This window comes from Mya arenaria, chromosome 14 (genome assembly GCF_026914265.1).
Source record: "Mya arenaria isolate MELC-2E11 chromosome 14, ASM2691426v1".
Classification (NCBI taxonomy): Eukaryota; Metazoa; Mollusca; class Bivalvia; order Myida; family Myidae; genus Mya; species Mya arenaria.
Genome location: NC_069135.1, coordinates 29,548,372 through 29,575,094, shown reverse-complemented (window position 1 = coordinate 29,575,094; position 26,723 = coordinate 29,548,372). Strand labels below are relative to the sequence as shown.

General features: G+C 33.9%; 1 protein-coding gene across 4 annotated transcripts in view; it reads left to right on the top strand.

The window, feature by feature from the left end:
• Window positions 1-26,723, top strand: part of LOC128216855 (protein MON2 homolog) — a 299,982-nt gene that overhangs the window by 238,015 nt on the left and 35,244 nt on the right. For all 4 annotated transcript variants that reach the window (XR_008258148.1, XM_052923541.1, XM_052923539.1 and 1 more), the window contains 3 exons: window positions 16,901-17,011; window positions 24,078-24,253; window positions 25,956-26,118. Coding sequence is in view for 3 of the 4 variants with exons in the window: in XM_052923541.1 (XP_052779501.1) it covers window positions 16,901-17,011; window positions 24,078-24,253; window positions 25,956-26,118 (450 nt within the window). In the remaining variant the exon portion in view is untranslated. The remainder of the gene's footprint in view (window positions 1-16,900; window positions 17,012-24,077; window positions 24,254-25,955; window positions 26,119-26,723) is intronic.

Genomic DNA, 26,723 nt, shown 5'->3' with positions numbered 1-26,723 from the left:
AGGAAATGTCTTCATGTGGGGGTGTATGTGATGGTGGGGGTATTTCAGTAACCGGAAATATTAGAAGGAATACCGATAGAATCCTTTATTTTGTCTAGACCTTTGTCTTAGAGTACAACCATTGTAAAAGTGCATTCAGAATCAAAGGAATATTAAAAGAGGGAATCCGTTTTCCAAGAAATGTAAATGTTAGATTGAGCCAATCTTGATGAGGTTGTGCAGTATAGAAAACAAGCTGGTTTGTACAAAAAGTGTTATGCAATTAGGACACCGTCTTCAAGAATTCCAATGGGAATTAGTCTGAAAAAAGTCCAACAATGCAGATTTTCCTTGATGTAAAACTTCACTGTTAGAACACAATTCTTCCCAACAAAGATATTCCTGTATTAGTGTGTGTTGTTTTTTTGTTCTTATATTTTTCTTTTATATTGTATACTCCTCAGAAAAATGACTTGACCTTGTTTCCGAAAACCTGTCAATATGTCCATGCAGACATTGTCAACATGTTTAGAATTTTTAAAATTCAAAAGTCAATATAACAATATAATTATTTTAAGGGGGATATTCTGATTTAAAACACAAGAAATGTCAGATAATTATACAATGTTGACAGCTTCGGATATATTCTCGCAGACTTTTATTTCTTTGGCGGGATGTTCCTAACTATAATGGGCGAAATAATCACGCGGTTTATAGGTTCATTCTGTAATTGACTGTCACAGTTCAAGTTGCCTGTCGCCAGATAAAAAAGTTTCACGCCAGATTTATTTTAATCAAAAGGCCAGTGAACTGTTTGAGACCTATTTTATTCTAGACCTTTTACTTTTATTGAAAAATAAAACCTACTTATAAAAGTTGTGACAAATTAATAGGTCTTTGAACCTGTCTGTGACATTTTATTATTCAAAGTTAAAGTATTAGCAAACTTGTTTAGTCGTCATTTAAATCTGTTTGCTTTTCAATAATGCAAGGTTAAACATCTACATAGATGGTAGATTTCAGCACAATCATCCATTATTTGTTTGATTCATAATTTGGTATATTTCAGAAAGAATTATTGACCAAAATGATTTCTTGCTTGTTTTTATGATCAGTTCAGAATTGAAGACCAAATAAAGTGTTGTTTAAGAATGGCGTTGCCTATTTCATGAGGTAATTTAATGGATTTAATAAAAAAAAGTGTGCATTAAATTTAAGATATTCATTATTTGGATTTTTTTCTGACATGATTCACTTAAATCTTATCATTTCATTTTAACATGCATTTAAGAATGTTCACATGTCTACTTCTAGACCCTTATGTTTGTCAAAAATAACATAGATATAAGAACATTTTAACAGTTAAATCAGACACCCTTTTGGAAATGCAACTCTGTTTTCCAACTTTTAGACTTTTTCTCTTGTGTTAAATTTATTGTTCCATTATTTTATATTGTTTCTCAGAATGCGATTTCCTCTTTTATTGCCGACCTTGGTTTAGGTTGCATATTTTATTGCATCACATACTTTATATTCATTGTCTTTGGATAGCTGGTTATGGACCAAATGCAAAACTGTATTAACAATATGAACTTGCCATCAAGTGCACATGAAGTCTTGCATCTGCAGGTAATTGATTGTCAATTGCCATCGTGGATCATGCATCTCCTTCTTAAAAAGAAGACCAGACAAAGCATGCACATTTTCAAGCGTCTATTACTTAGTCTCGATATATAGCAGGGAATAATATTTTTGATGATTTGTAAGTATTCTGTCTGACAGGTTCCGACTGTCACTAAGATGGGTTTCATTTCTAAGAATTGTTTATCTCTGTACATTAAATTCTTTCTTTTAGAAGTTTTATTTTCAAAATGTTTGCAAAAAGCTACAGAAACAAGCTCAGTAGCAAAAAGTTTAAACATAAACCCAAATTGTCTGCAAGGTCTTGCACACCTTTTAAGGCTTGGAAACTGAATTGTAGGATTTATTGTCAAGTAATTAATGTATGTTATGGGTAAGGATAGAATAAAATCTTTGTCTGGCACATAAAGTACTGATACAGTGCTTTAAGATCCATTCAAAAGGATCGTTTGAAGATTAATATGGTTTACTGGTATCGATGTTCACCTCTCAACCAAGAGAGCCTTAGGTTCAAGCCTAATGAGAACCACTTTCTCTTGGCCCCACGGAAAGGACACCAGGTCTCCGTTTCAGTAAAGGATTTTAGTCGTAACTTCAACAATCTTATCTTGTTTGTTATTTGTGCTCCCTCAACTATGTACATACAAAGGGTGCTTTCAGGGACGGCGAACAATTAAAGTCATACACCTTAAGTTATGCCACAATCATCATTGTAAGGGAGTAATAAAACATATTTTTACAGAAATATCTTGGCCGGCCAGTAGTGTGATGTGGTCAATAAATATCAATATTGAAGTGCTACACTATGTATAGAATGTGTTTATTGACTTAAAAATGGGGGTGTTAATGGTTCCATTTCATTATTTGATAACATCTCTTCTATGGCAGAGAAACAATTAATTATGAAATTTCCCAATATATCTCGGCATTTATCCTGAGTTTGGGGTCTTTGTGGCAAGATGTTATGATATCACGGATATTGTTTGAAACGATTCATTATGATATTGTCTTGATAGAGAATTTCTATCGTGTCTGTTTTTGGAAGACTAAAGTTGAGGTAGTGTCACAGCCAGCACTGATGAGGCTTATATTTTGGTAGGTTAGGCAAGGTTTATTTAAAGCTCCCTTGGCCATCTGAAAATTATGATGAAGCATTTACATCTGCTTGTGGAGCTCTTCTTTTGGTTTTTGGCAAATATGATAGGATCCATTTGCTTGGATTTCTATTCTATTTACCCATGAAAGTTATTCATCATTACAAAAGAGGATCCTTATGTAAAGCCCTCATATGTACACTGTCAAGAGTGGAATCCAAACCTGGCCAAACTGCCCTTTATTCAGATATGTATAATATTTTTTTCCATGATCACAAAAAGTACAAAGATTCCAATCAATCTAAAAGATTGCAGTCCTTTCTATTTAATTCGTATAAATCTGACGCTAATAAAGAGTGACCAGAATCAGTTATCCGCATATAGATATCCATTGAATGCGGAACCTACAAGTTGAATGGCATGAATGAAATGCCTAGTATGTTTGAGCAATGAGAATGAATGGTGAAATTATCGCTGATTGCTGATGATCGTAAGGCTTTGTTGATCAGTCGAGTGACCTAGAAAAAGATGTGGGTATTTTTGCTGGAGAATGATGGATGGCATTTCTGTTGTGTTTGATGCTAAATATCACTGGTATTTTTACACTTCATTGGCGGTGTGATAGTTTCTTCTTTCTTTTTTTTCTTTTTTCACAAAGATAGAATCGTAATTAGTAGATTATATTGACAGCAACAGTAAACAAGTTGCTGGGATTTATACATTTGGGAGTGATAGTTAAATTGATAATGCTACGAAACTGTAAAAAATACCTGTACTTTTGCTTTATGGTAATAAGACGGCTGATTTCTCTATCAAGATTGAAATGTTATCAATAAAAAGTTATAATTCGGAATTTCAAAATGTGTTTGTGTGAAAGGGGAACCATTTATGTTAAGACTAAAAAAGTTAGTTAATTTCAAACAAATGCATCCCCATTAAGCCAGATTTTTGTATTTATTTTTATATTAGAGATGCTTGGGGTAATTATCAATGTACGAAAATAGTCATAGTTATAAAGGGAGATAATAGTCTGAAATAGGCTATGATTTGTTGAGATGCTTTCTTCAGCTAAGGGAGATAATACCATGCCTGTCATAAGTGACAGTGTAATATGTTTTTTTCTGGAAAATTTAAAATAACGTTATTTATTATTTATTGATTATTTATTGTTATGGTGTAGGTGAATCATTATTCCAATCGGCATCATGCAAAAACTGCTACTATTTGTTTAGATGTGTTTTTATTAGCAAAGGGGTATAATACTATTGCCTCTCAGTAATATTTTCATGATTGTATTAATGATAAAACTTTAAAGTTTACTTACCTTTCCCCGCTGACTTGAAGTTTTCGAAAGGAGGATATTGTTTTGAGTTTTTTTTTGTCTGTCATTTTGTCAGTGCGTCCCATTTTTGTCTGGGACCAAGTCTTGGTAGGGATTGGTCGGATTTTGTTCAAAGATCATTAGAATATTTCCCTTGTGGAACCATATCTTGGAAGTGATTGGTTAAAGTATGTTCCAAGTTGGTCAGAATGTTCCCCTTGACCAGGTCTCAACCTCGTTAAAAGTGAGTCACATGAGGTCAAAAACTTGAAAACACAGTCAAAGCTTAATATATATATATATATATATTGTATCGATCGCTCTTTATCGGGATAATGTGTGTGACAGAATACTTTTGCCGTTGTTTTGTTTTGTTTTTTTATTATTTTTATTATTCTAGAAATATTCAAGTTGAATGTAAATTAATTTGAATAGTTCTTGTAAAAATATATCACTAGGCCTATTTATAATAATATTTTTTATCATTCTGTTCATATCATCAACTGATTTTCTGTGAATTTCGTACCTGTACACTCTTACATGCAAAAGAATTAGTACACGCAATTATATTGCTTGTTTTCTAATCCATTTCAACTTACTAGTATTGTACTGTTATTTTTGTAAATATGAACTAGCATTAAGAGAAAATACTGAGACACCTATAAGGCAAAGATAATGGCTTTATTGCTTTTGTCAGTTTCTGTGAATTATTCTTGTGCAATGGTTGAGCAGGGGAGTCATGCCAAGATAAAAACGACCCATGTCAATAATAATAATAAATGTTGTAATGAGCAAATCTTAAGAGGTTTTGCTGTATATAAAACAAGCTGGTTTGTACAAAAAGTGTTATGCAATAAAGACATTGTCTTCAACAATTTCAATGGGAATTAGTATGTAAAATGTCTACAGTGCAGCTAACCTTGATGTTAAATGTTCTTCTTTGTAACAACACAGTTCTTGCCACCAAAGATATTGCTGTATCAAAATAAGTTTTCTTATTTTCTTTTATATTGTATATTTCTCAGAAGAAGAAAAAACGACTTGACTTTGTTTCATCAAAACTATAAAAAATATCCATGTATCAGCATGTTTAGATTTTTTTAAATTCAGAAGTTATTAGAAATCTATTACCATAATATAATCAGTTTAAATGGTGTACTATTCTGATTTAAAACACAAGAAAAGTCATATAATTATACAATGTGAACATAATCGAATTACATCTCTCAGACTCTTATTTCTTTTGTGGGATGTTCCGAACTATAATGGGCGAAATAATCGCACCGTTTATTGGTTCTTTCTGTATTAGACTGTCATGGTGAAAGCTGCTTGTCGCCAGATAAAACAGTTTAACGCCAGATATATTTTAATCATAAGGCCATTGACCTGTTTGAGGCCTTTTTTGTTCTGGACCTTTTACATTCTTTAAAAAGATAAAACTTACTTATAAAACTACTGATGACGTATTCACAGTTAAAGTATCAGCAAACTTGTTTAGTCTCATCTAAATCGGTTTGTTTTTCGATTATGCAAGATTAAAAATCTACTTAGATGGTAGATTTGAGCACTATCGGCCAAAATATGTTTGATTCAATATTTGGTAGATTTCAGAATGAGTTATTGACCAAAATGTGTTGTTTTTTTGCTTGTGTTTAATATCAGTTTAGTATTGCGGACCACATAAACTGCTATTCTAGAATGACTTTGCCTTTAACTTACGACAATTAAGTAGATTTAATATGCATTTAATTTTGTTGTTTCATTATTTGGATCATTTTCTAACATGAATCGATTTCATTTTATAAATTTTTTAAAATTTATTTACGAACGTTCACAGGTCTACTTCTAGAACCTTATGTATGTCAAAAATAACATACCATATAAATGCATATTCACATGTAAATCAGAAACAGGTTTGGTAATGCAACTCCGTTTTTTTAACTTTCAAATTTCTCCTTTTAGACTTGTTCTCTTGCGTTAAATTTATTGTTTCATTATTGTTTCGCAAAATGCGTTTTACCCTGGATGCATTTTTATTGTTAACGTTAGTGTTTGCCCTACATTGTCAGCCAATCAGGGGCGCTAGATTTATAAAATGTTTCGTTTTATATTTGTGAAAAATCGTTACTTATTTCTAAAGAGGACTCTTCAGGATTAAGTAGATTGGCGCAATTTTAGTGACAACGCTGATTTAAATGAAGTAACAATATCTGGCATTCTTTAGTTAAGATAGTGTAACTCATATGTTTGAACACTTTCCAAAATTGCATCTGTATCAATGTTGATGCCCACAGCAACTAACATGGAGTTGGTAGATAATTTGATTCCATACTGCATTGCAGTAATATTTATCGCCCATCGTCCTCCTTTTCTATCTCAAATGACAGTTGTCTTCTTCTATTTAAAGTCTGTTTTCCCTAAAAAATATATGACATTGAATTTAGATTTTTATGATAAGAAGCAAGTTAAAATACATAATTAAAGTCTTCATTCTTTAAATAAGGCCAATTAAAATTATTTTAACTCCAGAAGCTTATATAATTGATGAGATTTTAAGCTGTTCACATTGAAATTTCACATTGAAATCTATGTTTTTGTATTAACAGCTACACTTACTTCTGTCAAATATATATTTGGTTTTATTGAAATCCACTATTACGCTTTCATGATAAGAAAAAAGTTCATAGATTTTAAATTATCTTAACTTAAACACTTACCAGTAACTCTAGTGCCATGAACAAGTCAGCACCTGCAGAAATTGTACAGGACATGTTGGTGGATAAGGGCTCTGAGGGTGGCAAAGTGATCAGGGGTCAGGCGTACCGGTAACGGGGAAAGATGATATCCTCACTTTCGTCACATAGCTGAGTAACTGCATAACTGGTTCTGTATTATTTGTCTCCATTGAGTCTAAAATTGACAATTATCTTAGTGAATATCATAAACAGTTACGAGTAAGACATTTTTCACCCAAGAACATTAAATGAATGCAGTCACATATTATAAATTATAAACTGTCACATATTTTCGCGACTTCTTTAAATTGTCTCTTTTCCGATCAAATGAAAGTACTTCACAAGTAAATCCATTTCAAAGTGATGAAGCGATATTACAATAAGTGCTAATGATTTTTTGTAAGAAAAAAATAATAATTTATAATAAGAAAATTGAAACTGACGATTGACATGCTCTTTCAAGAAATTACAGTCACTTGATATTGTCATTGAATAATGTTGTACATTTAATAAGGAGTCAAACCCAATTTAGTTTAACAATAATTCACAAGTGATAGGTTAAAACTCACCATATTGCCATCGTGGTCAAATAACGTACACAAAAATTGAGAGCTTCATCCATTGTCGTCTGCAGAAATGTACTTCCGGTTCAATTCAAAATGGCGGCTTATTGTTGTCATTCAGCTGTGTTTGCAAATTTTGTCAGTGATGAAGGCAACTAACGGACTTTAAATTGCTCTAGAAGATAGAAATCACATCTATTAATGATCTTACCAGCTATCAGCCAATGTGTTACATTTTCACGCTGTCTAATAGTGGAGATTAACAACTACTGTTTGGCACATTGACATCGCAAACCAAAGAAAGACTCCAGACATTTGCTTAAACAAAACGTAAGTCAGTTGTGAATTTTCAAAATCATATTTACGACTAGGAATGCTTATCAATTTTATATGTACAGCATGGCCACTAATACAGAAGCTGTATGAAAAAATTATTTCTTTACCAATTCAAAAAATATTTTAGAACTAGTTGTTTGGGTTCATGAAAAATTCTTCTTTTGTTTTTCAACACATTGTTAAAAATATATGTCTTGAGCCGCAAATCACTGATCATCTGTATATGAACAAGAAAGGTACAAACACGCCACATTCCCCTCTCAATCCCTGCATGGTGTCTGACTGGTGCATTAATAACTAGAAAAGATATGTTTAAATGCAATCTTGGAACTTAAAATGCTTATTTCCACAAGCTTCAAGAGGGCCAGCGAGGAGGCCTACTGTGTACGCCATCGACCCACAGCATAGCATGTATTAATCATATAACCAGAATCCAAACTAACCGTAATATCTTATTATACATTTAGCACTTAACCTGATTAAATTTAATTTATTATTTAATTTTCTTAATCCAGTCCACTGGAAATCCAGTGGTATACAACTGAAATAAATTTGTCCAGTGGCATACCACTACTGATTTTTGGTTACCAGTGGAATACCAGTGTTATTATGTTTACCACTGTAATGCATTTTTATTCTACTGGTATTATGTGGTATTCCACTGACATTTTTACTGGGGAATTGCCAACGAAGATATTGCTGTATCAATGTGTGGTTTTCTTATTTTCTTTTATATTATATATTTCTCAAAAAAAAAACGACTTCACTTTATTTCATAAAAACTATCAAAAATGTCTATGCATGAGCATGTTTAGATTTTTAAAAATTCAAAAGTTATAAGAGTTTTAACCATAATAATTTTAAAGGTTGGAATATTCTGATTTAAAACACAAAAAAAGTCTTATAATCATACAATGTAAACAAAATGGAAATCATTCTCTCAGACTTTTATTTCGTTAGTGGGATGTTCCTAACTATAATGGGCGAAATAATCGCACGGTTTATAGGTTCTTCTGTTATTTACTGTCACGGTTAAAGCTGCCTGTCGCCAGATAAAACGTTTTCACGTTATATTTATTTTAATCATAAGGCCAGTGAACTGTTTGAGAACATTTTTATTGTAGACCATTTACTTTCAGCATCAGCACACTTGTTTAGACGTCATTTAATTTTGTTTTTGTTTTTTTCGATTATGCAAAATCTACAGAGATGGTAGATTTGAGCACGATCGGGCAACATTTGTTTGATTCCACTTTTGTTAAATTTATCAATGAATAATTGACCAAAATGTTTTTTTGCTTGTTTTTATGATTAGTTTAGAATTTGGGACCAAATAAATTGCTGTTTAAGAATGACGTTGCCTTTAACTTATTTTAATTTAGTATATTTAATATGCATTTACTTTTGTATATTCATTATTTGGACTATTTTTTAACATGAATCAGTTTAATTTTATAAAAAAAATAACACACATTTACAAACGTTCACATGTCTACTTCTAGACCCTTATGTTTGTCAAAAATAACATAGAATATAAAAGCATTTTAACAGTTGAATCAGAATAAGTTTTGTTAATGCAACTATGTTTTTCAACTTTCAAATTTCTCCTTTAAGACTTGTTCTCTTTAGTTTAATTTATTGTTTCATTATTTTATATTGTTTCGCAAAATGCGTTTTACCCTGGACGCACTTTCATTGCCAACCTTAGTGTTTGCCCTAAATTGTCAGCCAATCAGGGGCGCTAGGTTTTTAAAATGTTTCGTTTCTTATTTGTGAAGAATCTATTTTCTGAAGAGGACTTTTCAGGATTAAGTAAATTGCTATAACTGCGCATGCGCATATAGCCACGCCTACTGTTTATTTATATATATATATATATATATATATATATATATATATATATATATATATATATATATATATATATATATATATATATATATATAAATATAAGGCGCAATTTCAGTGTCAACGCTGATTTAAAAAAACAACGTCACAATATCTTGCATTGATTTACAGGTCATTTTGACAGGCACACAGCTTAATGTTAAAGCTGGTGCAATTTGGGACGGGCTAACACTCAGTCGGTTAGAATTTATTCGTGAATAAGAAACCAGGGTCGCTTTGCTGCGATCCGCTTCTAATGTTACTTATTTACGAAGAAATAACTTAATACTCTCTTATCTATACTATGTTTAGGTTAAATATTCTTTTTCAACACTTACTTCATATTCATTGTCTTTGGATAACTCTATTATGGACCAAATGCAAAACTGTATTAACTATGAACTTTCCATCAAGTGTTAATGAAGTCTTGCATCTCCAGGTAATTGATTCTCATTGCATCATGCATCTCTTCCTTGAAAAGAAGACCAGACCATACATGCAAATTTTCAAGCATCTATTTCTTAGTCTCAATATATATCAGGGAATAATATTTTGGATGATTTGTAAGTATTCTGTATGACAGGTCCCGACTGTCACTAAGATGGGATTTATTTCGAAGAATAGTTTATTTCTATACATTAAATTATTTTCTGCAAGGTGTACCAAACCTTTTAATGCTTGAAATCTGAATTGTAGGAGTTATTGTCAAGTTTGAATTATAATTAATGTATGATATGGGTAAGGATATTTTAATAGTTTTACCCGTCACTTGTAGTACGTAGTTAATGCTTTCAAGTCCATTCAAAAGGAATATTCGAAGACTAATATGCTTTATCAATAGTTTAGTGGTATCAATACCTCTCACTCATTAAAGACATGGGCTCGACCTAATTAGGAGCATGTTGTCTCGGCTTCTCAGAAAGAACACCAGGTCTCTATTTCAGTTTAGGATTTTAGTCGTAACTTGAACAATCTTAAATCTGTAAGAACACCACAGTTTGAAACATTTTTGCGTTTCCTCAACTATGTACATTGGGAGGGCGAACAACCAAAGTCACACACACTTAGTTATGCCACAACTAATTTCATATTCTGAATCCCCACTGGCGAATACCAATAATCACTTTGCATTCTTTTCTCTCGTACTCTCTGTTGAGTTTGTTGAGAGTGGCATATATATTTCGTTGCATCACCATTGTAAAAAGAGTAATAAATCATATTTTTTACAGAAATATCTAGGTCAGCCTGTAGTGTGATGTGGTCAATAGATATCAATATTGAAGTGTTACACTATGTATAGAATGAGTTCATTTACTTAAAAATGGGGGTGTTTATGGTTCCATTTCATTATTTGATAACATCTCCACTATGGCAGAGACACAATAAAATTATGAAATTTCCCAATATATCTCGCCATTTATTCTGAGTTGGTCTTTGTTGCAAGGTGTAATGATATTGAGGGTATTGTTTGAAATGTTGGTTCATTATAGAATTGCCTTGATAGAGAATTTATATCGAGTCTGTTTTTGGAAGACAAATTTCACAGCCAGTTTTGATGAGGCTTATATTTTTTAGTTTGTAATTAAAACTAATTATTGATAAATTTTGAGAAAAGCGTTATGATTTGATCATACAAATTATTTTGAAGCCATTTTTAACTCATAGTTGACATAATTCCAAAACCATTTAAGATATTCGAACGAATTTGTTTTGCGAATGTTCCGAGCTATTATATGTACATGTTCTTTTAGCTACTAAGTTACAACGAAAATCAGTTGTCCCATAGCCAAAGACCCCAGCTGGAAGGCAAGGTATATTTAAAGCTCCCTTGACCATCTGAAAATTATGGTCAAGCATTTACATCTGCTTGTGAGGCTCTTCCTTTGGTTTTTGGCTATATGATAGGATCAATTTGCTTGGATTTCTATTCTATTTACCCATGAAAGTTATTCATCATTACAAAAGAGGATCCTTATGTAAAGCCCTAAGGTGTACACTCTCTGGAGTTGAAACTAAACCTGATCATACTGCCCTTTATTCAGATATGTACAATCTTTTTCCATAATCATAAAAAGTACAAAGAATCCAATAAACCTCAAGGTCACAGACCGCAGTCCTTTCAATTTGAGTGGTATAAATCAGACGCTAATGAAGAGTGACCAGAATCAGTTATCCGCACATGGATATCCATGGAATGCGGGAACCTAGGAGATGAATGGCAGGAATGAATTGCCTTGTATGTTTGAGTAATAAGAATGAATGGTGAAATTATCGCTGATCGCTGATGGTCGCCAGGCCTTCATGATCAGTCAACGTGACCCAGGAGAAGGTAACTGTAGGTATTTTTGCTGGAGAATGATGGATGGCAAATCTGTTATATCTGATGTTAAATATCACTGGCATTTGTACACTTCATTGGTGGTATTTATAGTTATGTCTGTGTGTGTGTGTTATTTTTTTTACAAAGATAGAATGAGTAATTAGAAGATTATATTGGCAGCCACAGTAAACAAGTTGTTGAGATTTATACGTTTGGGAGTGATAGCTAAATTGATATAGCTAAGGCTGTAAAAAGCAATCTGCTCTTTTGCTTTATGGTAAACAAGAAGGCTGTTTTTTTTCTTTCAAGATTGATATGTTATCAATACAAAGTGATATTTCGGAAGTTCAAAAAAATGTAAGGGAAAAACAATTATGTATTGATTAAAATGTAAGTAAATTCCAAACAATTAAATTCCCATGAAACCAGGTTTTTTATGTGTTTTTTTTATTAAATAAAGCTGTTTGGAGTAATAAGGAATGAATAAAAAGGTAGATAATAGTCTTACAAATTAAATGTTTTGTTTTCGGGAGGAGGATCATGTTTTAGAAAAGTATTTGAAACACACTAGAACCACTTTATTTGGTTTAATATTCATGAAATTTAATCAGAAGGAATTCCTTGATGATATCTTGGACAAATTTAAAACTGGGTCAAATGTGATAAAAACTAAGTTCAGTAGGTCAGGTCTTTTTTTGTTTTGAACAACATCATAGGGACCATATCTTGGTATTGATATGCTAGATTATGATCAAACTTCGTCAGAATGTTTCCTTTGATCAAGTCTCATTCGCTGTAAAAGTGGGTCACATGGGGCCAAAAAGTAGGTAGCACGGTGAAATCTTAGAAATATCTTTGGAGCACACTTGTTGCATTATATTTGGTCCATCATTCATCAAACTTAATCCAAAATTAGGACAATAGGTCAAAAAAATTGTTTTGTCTAGAACCATATCCTGGTGATGGTTGGTCAGATTATATTCAAACAGAATGTTACTGTCAATGCAATCTCACAGCATTTTAAAAGTGGGTCACATGTGGTCAAAAACTAGTTCAACTTTAAGAACAACTCTTGGGAACATACTAATGGCAGTATGTCAGCTCAAATCTTAATGAAACTTTATTAGAATATTTGCCTCAATGAAATAAAGAAATAAACTTGGTTACATGGTGTCAAACACTAGGTCATTAGGTCAAATTTTAGAAAGATCTTGTGAACACTCTAGAGGCTATATTTTTGCAATATTTCAGGTCCAATCATAATGAAACTTAATCATAATGTGTACCGTGATGAAATATTTCATAAGTTTGAAATTGTTAATTTAGGGTCAAAAACTAGGTTACTAGGTTAAATCTAAATTCTACACTATATACTCCATTTTTTATTACAAATGATTACAAACAAACTCATATCTAACTTCATAATAGTCCATCACTTTGTAGAGGTATTGCATGTTTTGGTTGAAAATTTTCAACAACACTTGATTATTATTCCATCTACTTTGCCTTATCAGGTAGGAGATATTAATTCAACAATATTGCTTGTTTAAAATAATATAGCAAAACATTTGGCCTTAACATAAAAACATTAAAATATTCAAATGAAACTTGGTCAAGAAGTTGTCATATGTTTAGCAAGGCCCATCAATTTTACTTTAGAATTGACCTGAAATGACCTTTTTTCAGAAACGAACATTTAGCGTTTTGCTTCCAGGCACTCCTGTTATATGTTGACTTAATCATTCTGATGTTTTTATTATGCTCTACTTTATCATTTAATGTCTAATTCACAGTGGATCTTTCAGAATGGAGAAGTTAATGGAGACCTTGCATGTCTTTGAGCTATCTGTAGAAGTGATTCATAAGCATTGTGACCGTGCTTGTCTGTCAATGTCTGCGGCTATTAAACAGTTGTGAAGGTTAACACATTGGGTGGTTGTAGACAATGTCACTTATGAGTTGTTTAGTAATGTGTTTGCAATCATAACAAAGGTGACATTCCCCTCTTAACAACATGCTCATTCAAAGCTGTCCATGTGAAACACTGTCTTTCCTAGGAAAGTATGCATTTTAGTGAATACGCGCAATGGAATCCAGCTGGCAGTGCTCTTCCTCCATTAGCAAAATCAAAGGTCAAGGTCATACAATTCCTTCAAAGTTGCTTTATACTATACAACATCTAAAACTTTATTAATCAGAACAATTTCTTCAAAGCAGTTTTACAGAACTTTAGGGCTGACCAATGTCACTTCATATAAAAGAATAAGTAACCTAATCACTGTTCTAAGCCCTCACATTTTGTGGGGCGAATGTAAAACAATTCAACACAATTTCATCTGATTCAAAAAAAGAATCGCCTTCACCAGTTAGGCAGTTACTACATTGGAATGTCTCCATGCGAGGTGAAGTGTTGGTTTAATGAAAAATCTACATTTACATGTGTTGATTAATGTGCTTGCAAGGACGTGAACTAGGCTTCATGCTTGTCTGCCAAAACACAAAATCCATGGACGTTTTGACAGGGCTGCCAAAATATTGGAGAATTATTTGACAGCTGGAAACTACAAGTCTGCTTAAATTTTCACGTCTGTCTCATTTGTACATGATCTAGCTGTCTGCTATTGATGACAATCCCAGAATGGTTCCTCTTTTCTCCCAGCTGTTTCCGTATTTTGAGGGATGCTTTAAGATTGGTTTAAAGCATTTATTAACAAAGCACATTCATTGCTTGATTTTGTCAAGAAAATAATTAAAAACTTGCACTTTATCCACTCGCCCACAGGGACTCATACTAAGCTGTGATTCATAATATTAGTTCCTATTTTAATGCTATTACTTTGTATACAGACAAACATAATGAATTAGTATATGGTCATACTAAGAATTTCCAGTTACAGACGATTGTAGTCCTACATAAATAGATCTTCCAATATTTATTATATTTCTTTATGAGCTTTTCCAGTTATTCATGGTCATAAACCTCTTTTTTTCTGAGAATCTGTTTCACAATTAAGTTTTATTACTTGATGAAAGCTAATTAATCAGAGTTAAGTACTCACTTGAAATCAACTAAACCATATGTGGTTTGTAGAATAAAATGCATTATATAAACAAAACATAGCTCTAAACATAGCAGAAACCTTTTTTGTCAGACAGGTTATAAAGGATTTAATGATATAGGGAGAACAATCGAAAGATAACGAGCAATTATCATGCCTCCACATAAATGACGCAACGCCATTATTAAAACATTTAAACAGGTTGTCGACGTGATTATATATACATTACGGGCTTTATTACGTGACCCAATATGGGATATACAGGGCGCAGGAAACCATATTGGGGTGAGAGCGAAGATATGATTTCCTTTGCCCCGTATATCCCATATCAGGTCTCATACGAACCCTGTTACTTATATTATCAGTAAACAGCGTGGTCACATGATAGGTTATGATACCACTAACAGTTGTGCATGCTTCAGAAATATTAATATCATATCTACTTGAATAAACAACTTAAGTACAATTATATTTTTCAAACTTATATACATCTCATTTTATTCTGGATCATTTTGATTTTGAGATCTTTTCTAAAGCAAACACACTTATATCGGGTATTATATCCATAGCATAGATTCCCATAACACCCTGCACTCAGGTTAGTGAACAGCGTGAGGTAAAATTAGATTCCAGTCACATGACCGTCCCATTTATGCAACAAACTAAACAGTCTATGATGAGTCTTTAAATTATTACAACTTTGTTATACTTCATATCTTTTCATATTTAGAAAAAAACGGTGACTTCTATACGATGTTGAACCCAATTGTGGAGAATTTGAAATACGGTATAATGTTGATGATTTGGTAAAACTTTTAATTTTCAGTCCCTTCAAAGAAACACTCGTATTTAAAACCAATACATACACTTGTATATGTAACAAACATACATCTTGAGTGATAAACCTTTAAATACTTTCTAGATAATGCATTTATAGAAAATATTAATTACTGATAACAAGATTGTAACCGTGTATTTAATAGCTGAAAACGCACAGATATCAAATGACTGATGGGTCCTAAAATATTTACAGTGATCAACAATCATATGATAAGGTAGAACTACCATGTTTTCTGCACCTTTCTTTCAAAGTAAACACAGTATACTCCATTAGAACCGTTGTTTTCGATATTTAATCATCCTTTACGGTACATTAAAACAATTGAGGTACATCTTATTTGGGAGTATGAGTGCATCTTTAAATTACTACATTCAGGATGGAACAGTGATATATACTGGGGATATCCGAGTAATCTTCCATTATGTCCGGTAATAATCCGTCTGCAAGGTCTTCAGTGATTTGATGATAGCAGTTGTCTCATGTCACACAGTCACATATTGCATTGAAGCTAGTCATTTTGTTGTTCCATTTCTAGGAAAAATTATAGGTAACGATAATGTCATGTTGGACAGTGGCATTAATAATCTAATCAAGGTAACATTAGTAAATATTAAGGCAAGAGATTTTAAGAACAGAATGAAACCAGTAATGACATGATGCTTGAAATATTAGGTAGTATAGTACTTTTACTTTTTTTACATGGTGTTATTTAACATGGGACATTCTCCTTATCTTTTTTGGGTTCTCCTTATTTCCTTAAATTATCTGTCCTCTCATATGCATTTCCAAGTGAGTCATCATATGCATTATGGATTGCAGAATTATGAAGCAGAGGCCTACTAAATTACCCGTTGCATTCTGCCCTCACCCAATCACTTTGATCCCATCCCATGAACTTAAGTTCTCGTACAAGAACTCGGGTTAAAGTTAGCCATCACCCTTACCTGACAGCCTGAGGAAGAACTGACAAGCAGAGGCCATAACACATCTTATGCCGTCTTCCCTTGCCCACCCCCCTCCCTTAATTCTCGCCCCCCCCCCCCCTAAAAACATTCTTGTCATCTAGTTCTTGTAATATAGTGTTACTATGCCATATATAACATATTTCCTCTGTATAATTTCAGGTCACCCAGCACCCCCATCATGGCCTCAGGAACTGGGGAGCAGAGGCCATTACACATCTAGTGCAGTCAGCCCTTGACTACAAGTATGATCCACCCCTGCACGAAACCCTGGTGAGTTGTCTCAAAATTTTGAATTTTTAACACGTAAGTGTTTTTTATGCCCCCTAAGGTGGGCATATTAAAATCGCACCGTCCGTCCGTCCGTCCGTCCGTCCGTCCGTCCGGCTCTGTAACTTTCTCTTGTATGGACAGATTTTAAAATAACTTGCCACATGTGTTCCACATACCAAGACGACGTGTGGCGTGCAAGACTCGTGTCCCTACCTCAAAGGTCAAGGTCACACTTAGTGTTTATTCACAATGGAGTGCTGCATATAAGGACATAGAGTATAGGTTGTCGTGTCCGGGCTGTAACTTTCTCTTGTATGGACAGATTTTAAAATAACTTGCCACATGTGTACCACATACCAAGACGACGTGTCGCGTGCAAGACCCGTGTCCCTACCTCAAAGGTCAAGGTCACACTTAGTGTTTATTCACAATGGAGTGCTGCATATAAGGACATAGAGTATAGGTTGTCGTGTCCGGGCTGTAACTTTCTCTTGTATGGACAGATTTTAAAATAACTTGCCACATGTGTTCCACATACCAAGACGACGTGTCGCGTGCAAGACCCATGTCCCTACCTCAAAGGTCAAGGTCACACTTAGTGTTTATTCACAATGGAGTGCTGCATATAAGGACATAGAGTATAGGTTGTCGTGTCCGGGCTGTAACTTTCCCTTGTATGGACAGATTTTAAAATAACTTGCCACATGTGTTCCACATACCAAGACGACGTGTCGCGTGCAAGACCCGTGTCCCTACCTCAAAGGTCAAGGTCACACTTAGTGTTTATTCACAATGGAGTGCTGCATATAAGGACATAGAGTTTAGGTTGTCGTGTCCGGGCTGTAATTTTCCCTTGTATGGACAGATTTTAAAATAACTTGCCACATGTGTTCCACATACCAAGAGGACGTGTCGCTGGCAAGACCCATGTCCCTACCTCAAAGGTCAAGGTCACACTTAGTGTTTATTCACAATGGAGTGCTGCATATAAGGACATAGAGTATAGGTTGTCGTGTCCGGGCTGTAACTTTCTCTTCTATGGACAGATTTTAAAATCACTTGCTACATGTAGCATACGAAGACGACGTGTCGTGTGCAAGACCCATGTCCCTACCTCTAAGGTCAAGGTCACACTTAGTGTTTATTCACAATGGAGTGCTGCATATAAGGACATAGAGTATAGGTTGTCGTGTCCGGGCTGTAACTTTCCCTTGTATGGACAGATTTTAAAATAACTTGCCACATGTGTTCCACATACCAAGACGACGTGTCGCTGGCAAGACCCATGTCCCTACCTCAAAGGTCAAGGTCACACTTAGTGTTTATTCACAATGGAGTGCTGCATATAAGGACATAGAGTATAGGTTGTCGTGTCCGGGCTGTAACTTTCTCTTTTATGGACAGATTTTAAAATCACTTGCTACATGTAGCATACGAAGACGACGTGTCGTGTGCAAGACCCATGTCCCTACCTCTAAGGTGAAAGATACACTAAGTGTTTATTCACAAGGGAATTCTGAATATAAGGACATAACAGTGTAGTTTGTCAAGTATGGGTGGTATTTTTTTATGTTCAGAGGCAATTTAAAATAACTTGCCATATGTATTTGACACGTAAAGGCAAGATCAACTTTTCATGTACTGACCTTGTTCGTAGGTCAATGTCATAATCGGGGGCATTCGTCACATACTGTGACAGCTCTTGTTTTTGTTATGCCCTGGTCACATCGACGCTGCATGTTCCAAACAGGTAGGGTTTCATTCAAAAATTTGCAAATCTCAGAGAGTTTTTGTTGGCATGGTTGATTTTTGCTAGCAATGTACAGATTAAGTAAGCTCATAGAGGAGTCAGAGACACATTAGAAATGTTTCACTGAGCTCAAGCACAGCTCATAGGAAATTTAAGTTGATAGCAGCAAGCAAGGGTCCCAGTGGAATTTGTACGGGCATCGTGCAGATTTGAAACACCCGATTCACATAGTCAACGTTTGATGCCCTAGGATTCTATGGACACCAGCCGGGAAACTTGCCATGTCCCCACTGCGCCCCGCAGGAACCCCTGCGAGTCGAAGTTCATTAATTGATGAATGGTTCATGAACAGTAATTCTGTTCTTGATAGATTCATGAAATATAATTGGCAAGATTCATGAACTAATGTTCATGAACATAGGTTCATGAACTATTGAAGAGCAGTCCATGAACAGGATGTTTTAAAAAAAAAAAAAAGTTCAAGAACTTATGAACTTTTCAGGAACCTGATCAGTCATAAATTATGTGGTTCAAGAAATGTTCATGAAATTCTCTTACTAGGTGTTGAAGAAAAAATGAAGAATTTTTCATGAACCCAAACATCTAAAATGGTTCTGACATATTTTCATTGGGTTTTGATAAGAAATATTTTGCTCATACAAGTTCTATTTTAATAACCATGCTCTACATATATAATTGATTGGCATTCTATTATATAGTCATTTACAAGTAAATTAAATTCCACAGTTTATTAAAATACTGAATTACGTTCAGTATAATAAACAAATGCCTGGAGTTTTTATTATTACTTTGGTTTGCAATCGTCTATATGCCGAACGGTAGTTTTATTTCTCCGCTATTAGACAGTGTGAAAATGAAACACATTGGCTGATAGCTGTTTGATCATTATTTGATGGGATTTCTATCCTCTACAGCAATAAAAAGTCCATTAGCTGTCTTAATCACTGACCAAATTTGTAAACACAGCTGAAAGACAACAATAAGCCGCCATTTTGAATTTGAACCGGTGCACCGGAAGAACATTCATGCAGACGATAATGGATGAACCTTTCAATTTTTGAGTAGTTTATTTGACCACGACGGCGGACTGGTGAGTTTTTACCTATCACTTGAACATAGTGTTGAACTAAAAGGGTTTTGACTCCATACTTAATGTACAATGTTATTCAATGACAAGATCAAATGACTGTAAATTGCTGGAAAGAGCATGTTAATCGTCAGTTTGCATTTTCTACTTTAAAATAATAGTTTTTCTTACAAAACAGTTCATTAGCACTTATGATAATTTTGCATCATCATTTTTTAAATGTTTTTTCCTTGTGAAATACTTTTATTCGTCGGAAAAAGACAATTTAAAGAAGTCGCGAAAATATGTGACAGTTCAGAAATTATCATAGTGACTGCATTCTGTTTATGTTCTTGGATGATTGGGTGAAGAAATCAAGTCTTACTCATAATTGTTCATGATATTCAGAAAATTAATTCTCCATTTTAGACTCAATGAAGAAAAGTTATACAGTTACACTGCTATGTGACGAAAGTGAGGATGTCAACTTTCCCCGTTACGGGTACGCCTGACCTCTGATAACTTTGCCACCCTTGCGAGTCCCAACCCATCAACATGTCTTGTACAAATTCTGCAGGTGCTCATTGAGCGGTCACCACTTGTTCAAAACACTAGAGTAACAGGTAAGGCTTATTTAAGAGATTTTAAAATTTATGACGTTTTTTTTCTTGTCATGAAAGGGCGTCATCATTGTTGATTTAAGTGCAAAAATACTATTTATATTTGATTCATTTCACTAAGCTGTGTATCCCAAGTCGTACATTTATTGTTTTTCCCTGAAGGACACATTTCTCTCAAACATAGCCCTCCTACTCTGAGAGCAATGCCCTTCAACTGTCAACTTTGAAGCAGTCATATGACTCAAGGACTTGAGGGTTGATTACAATTAGTTTACTTATACCTTAAGGCTTAGGCGAATCGCCCTGTACCAACAATGCTTGCGAAATTTGTTCCAACTGCACTATGAAACTTAAATGTGAACAGCTTAATATCTCATCATTTTTTTGGAGGTAAAATAATTGGCCTGATTTAAAGAAAGAAGACTTTAATTATATTTTAAACTTGTTTATTATCATCAACATCTAAATTCAATGTCATTTATTTTTCAGAGAAAACAAAAGAGGAAGACAACCACCATTTGAAAAAGAAATGGAGGAACTTATTCCCACACTGCAGTATAGAATCAACCCTGCCATAATAACTCCATGTCAGTTGCTGTGGGCATTGACATTGATACAGATGCCATTTTGGAAACTGTGAAAAAAACTGAGTTTGCCAATTTAACTCAGAAAGAAGTGAAAAACTGTTCCTGTATAGGGAAGGTTAAACCCAAACCAGATGCAAAAAAGTTTGGCATGTTGCCATTTAGCAATTTGACACACAGTATTTTTTTTGTTGGGTATTCATAAATTTCTTTGATAATTCCAGTATCTGTTTCATATTTTTGTATTCCAAAACAATTCCAAACATTCATAGAGAGTTTCTGAGTTGTCATGAACAAATGGTCACATTGATGTTATTTGGTTCAAGAATAGTTTTAGAAGATTTCATGAACATGTACATTCATGAAATATTCTTGATCTACCCATGAACAGAAATCATGAACTATTCATGAAGGTTAAATGGCCACCCATAATTAAGTCATGAACCATTCATGAATGGTTCTTGAACCAATCTGCTCATGAAAAATTCCTGAATAGTTCATGGCTGCATGAGTTTATGAATGGTTCATTAACTCATATTTTCATGAATTTTCGTGAAATGGGCCATTTAATGTTCATGAATAGTTCATGCACTTGGTTCATGAACAGTTAAAAAAAAGAACATGAATCATTCATGAACATTTCATAAACATTTCACAGGGGGAGTTATGTCACTTTAAGGGCTCCTTACGACATCCTTTGATGATCCTTGTACAAGCGCCAGATATCCTACTTTTGCATCCTCTCAAAGATTGTATGGAGCCTGTAGGCATGTGACCAAAAGTTAGGATTGCACAAAAAAAACTTGTTGGAATCATATCAAATGAAGTGACATCTTATGTGTGACCAAGGCATAAAGAAGCTCATTTTTCTTGAAAATATGTGCTCAAAGTTTTCATTTCATCAAATTAACACTGCTATCAGAACACCTCCACCTTTTTCAAACAGATATGACCTTGGAAATAATTTTTAAAAATTAAAAATTGGCAAAGAGTTACAAACTTTTTTGAATTTGATTCTTATCTCAAGTTTCTTCAAAGCGTTATTAAGACACAAATAAAAATTAATCATTTGAGTACATAGTTTACGTTAGGGAATGCTAAGCGTTATGATTATTCAGTTAATCGCTGGCCACCTCATCACATTTTTGTAAATCTTAAAACCTATTTAGACCTATTTTGGTCTATCCCGAAGCTTGCAAGAGATGGCCGAGATGTTCCGATTGTGCTGTTAACATGTTGTTTGTTGTCATTCATTCATTCAGTTAATCATTAAAGGGATAATATTTTGTCAATAAATAATATTACATGCACATGACCGTATATAATAGTGGGTTTCTTTGACCACTTCTGTTAAACAACCATCAGCAAATGACAAAATGGTAAAAAACAGGTTCACTAGGGCAAATATAAGATATAGTAATGCAGTGGTATTCAGATGAGCAATAAAGGGTCACAATGACTCTCTTGGTGTGATGTTTGATTTAACATGGGACAAGAACTTATTTTTCAATGCCATAAGATTACTGGTTGTGTGAATACTGAATAGCTATTGCATGTCATAGGAAATGATAATGGCTGATATGAAAACTAATGTGACATTCTGAATACAGAAAACAGCAATATTTGCATGTGCTTGTGATGGATCCTTACTGCACAAATGGGTGGGCTTGAATGGGGTCTATGCAGGGCTCATTGTAAAAGGGACATAACTCCGTATGAACTATATAAGGAGATACGACTGTCTCACACTGAGCCAACAAATGGTTGTTATCATATCAACAAAAGGTCTGCAGGTTCAATCTAAGGTTGGTTGATGTGTATGATGTCTTTTCACATGCACTTTGGAAAACATTGGCTTCAATAATGTAGTAGTCTTGATTCAAAAACTAGACAGAAAAAAAACACATATGCAGATAACAATAAATGACCATCACTCTGGGAATAATAGACAATCAAACAGAATCTATTGCCATTTGTCTTCAGTCTGATGTTCCAATTTATAAGAAGTGGTTGGTCATGTGATGGATGGCATGTCACTTCCATCCTTGACAGAAGCTTGAACAATTGAGTTTCACAAGCTTAAACCCCATTATCCTCCACAGACCCAGCCAACACATGCTTGTCTATAATCACACAGCCAGACGTTGCACAGAGCAGCTGCAGCGTGATGCATAAAAAGTAAATGGATAGATTTGTGCAGTGGTTTACAGCAAATGACATGAAGTAAGGCCAGTATTCTATCTCCAGTCTAAGAGTATGTCAGTCAGACATTCCTGCATACATTGCATAAGAAACTAGACACAGAAATGTCGCTGGTTAACATCAAAGGATGATATTTATCAGAAGCAACAGACTAGTATTTTATCCCCTCTGCATATCCCCTCTGCAAGACCTGTTGACAATGCCTGCCAGATAGACATTTGGCAGAAGCAGTTGCAGTGTGTGCCACTTTTTTCTCTTACAAACATCAGAAAATGATCAGTCTATTTACATGGAATTAACTTATTTAACAGATGCTACAGGTTCATAAATATGTCAACAATCACCTAGCAAGACATTTCAAAAAAGCATCAGCTGTGCATGTTCTTAATTTTCCATTATAAGGATACTTATGTGATATACTACAGGAACATTAGCTCTGTACTAGAACCAAATAAGAAGTTCAATAATGTTGTCTTTAACACAGATTGACTGTATTCGGCAAGAACTGTTATACCCACTCCAAGACCTGTTAATGAACTGACTAAAGCAGACAATTGCAGAATTTGTTTTTCTATTTTTTGGTGTCAGAAACTCGATAGTGAGCATTGATTTTTAGTATGAAGGCCCTAATTTCACATCTAAGATATGGATACTGAGACTCAGATAGACATTAATTTGACACCACACCACTGTCCCTTTTAAAAATAATTGCACAGAGATTTTCCTTTGCTAACCACGGACATTTACTCAAGTGAGCATAAAGACGCATCTTGGCCCTTTTGTTGTTTTATATCGTCTAATGTGGAATGTCCATATTTTTCAGAAGCTACAAGCCAGCATCCTAGCACCACTCCAAGACCTGTCAACAATCACACAGCCAGACATTCGGCAAAAACAGCTGCAGTGTGTGTTCCAGATTCTCCATGACAACGGCGACACCTTGAACCATGGCTGGCCACTCATACTGGGCGTCATTGGGGCAGTCACCAATGACCAGGGGTAAAAATTATTAATTTTTTAGTTCGTTCAATGCTTTAAATAACCAGATCAGAGCCAAGTACTTCATGCACTCCGTTTTGGTTATTGGTGTATGTTTATGAAGTTTATTCATACATTAGGCCCCGACACGATACTTGATGATTTTCTCACTCATGTACTGACTTATTCCTGCTGTTTTGGTCAGTCCCTAGGATTAAATCTGTTTTATTTGCAATACACGAACTATAATAACTTAAATTATACCGTTAAGTTTACTGTTGCAGAAATTAGAATACGCCAGTATTATATGGCACACAAGAAAGCTTGCATAATGGTTTGAAAATTTGTACAACTGTTTTTTTCTGTATGGATTGGCCAATGTGTAACCTCTCCTTTTATGTAAATTTAATGGATTTGTTTGCTTTTTTAGTGTTAAACATTTTAGCTGGTCTGATGAAAACAACAACAATATATTATCATAGCCTTGGTGTTCCTTTTTCAAAGCCATGGTGTTTTCATCACCAACATCATGAAGAACCTTTAACTTTGTTCTAGACACATTATTTTGTTGCCAGTGACAATTCAAATATGCATGACTTGCAATAAGGCCAATAATTCTGTCTCTATCTTGATTAACTGTAAAACACAGATACTGGGGGGGGGGGGGGGTATACATTTGAATCCATTGTAGTTTTCTTGTTTATATCGTCCTGTGAATCAAATAGGTATTCATAGTGAATCATCAGGTGGCTTTTTTTCCTGATTTTTGGTGTAATAATCTTATTATCTCATCTGTTTTATGAAGAAAAATATTTATGCAATTGTCTTAACTTTGGCATCATTATTATGCAAGAATTGAAACTTTGGCCAAAATGTCTCAAGCTGTTCAAGATATTCAATTGAAATTTGGTACACATATAAGACAATACGCACATGTGTTACAAGGTGCAATAACTCTTGCTTTAGTTCTTATTTAGTTAAAATGACACTTGTTTGGTTGAAAATAAACACTGAATAATATTTTGTGAAACTTTTGTATTAAGTCTCGCTTTTGCCCTAATTTGAATTTCAATAGAAATTAATAGTTTTTTCCAGCATTTGTAATGAATCTTTTTTTATCAGATTTCCCAAGATGTTTTCATTTTGTAAATTAAAAAAAGTACATTTAAAGTGGAAAAAATGCCCACAGCAGATTAGAGTTTATGTAAAGTTCTAAAAAAAAGAATAAACTTAATTTTAAGAGTACACCCTTTGAGACAAATTTAGTAGTTTATTAAATTTTAAACATTTTACAACATTAATTGAGTAAGATGTATTTGCTTTAGAGCATTCAAATTGTAGTTAAATTAAAGTTTATGGATTTAAAAGTACTCCAAATAGATTTCCATGGTGACAACAATTTTTTTTAAAATTTCAAATTACACTTGAAATTTATTGTGTCTATGTCTGACCTGAGTCCCTTTAAGATAGTACATAATGACTCAGTGTTTTCAGGAACATAGATCTTGTATAAAAAGGAGTTAAATGTTGTTAACAATTGTTTTCTTTTAATCTTTAAATAGAGTATTTGTGATAATCTTTAGCAATGAGACAGTATTAATATTATATAATAATTTATTATGCTGAATCAAAATATCCTCAACTCATACACTGATATTTCTCTATAATATTCCAAAAAGCATGATAAAATTACTATGTTTGAAAATGTTATACTTCTATTCAGGGAAAAGCTGGTACAAACCGCGTTCCAGAGTCTACAGTTGGTTGTCACGGATTTTCTTCCCATAATTCCCTGTTGTTACCTGGAAGATGTGGTTGACGTCGCCGCAAAGTTTGGACTTCAGAAACAGGAGTTGAACGTCAGCCTGACAGCCATTGGACTGCTGGTTAGCTATTGGGCTTTTTAATTTTAACGCATTTTTTTTCTTTTCTTTGGAGGCATTGCATTAGCCTGGTAATGTTGTGGAAATTGTCATTGGGATACTATTCTTTTATCCTTGGCTGTAACTCAAAGTCTGCTTAAGATATTGGTATGAAACCTGGTACAGCTGATGCCAGAGACAACTGGAGCAATACACACAATAACAGCAAGGCACATAAATCTGCCCTTTTTGTTTCTCAAAAGTGTTCAAGTGTTGACATTGCCTTAGGGCTTTCGGAACACATTTTCTTCAAATTTCATTAAAATTTAAAATGACAGACTGTTAAAAACAGTCCCTAGCTTTGTCATTATTTTCATCTTGCATTAATTCAATGACCTTGTAGTGGGTGAGTGCCTTGAATTGTCTTGCATTGTATCATATTAAACTGATAAAAAATATATAATGTGCTTTCTTTAAGTACGTGAAGATTATGTTAGGAACAAAATACAAAGCTTCAGAGAAATTATGGATTTTTTAAATCAAGCATGTTTATCATTGTTAAAGAAAGATTGTGCGAAGTGCAACAAAAATGGTGATTGTTTTTTCACAAAGCTACAAATGTATTTAGC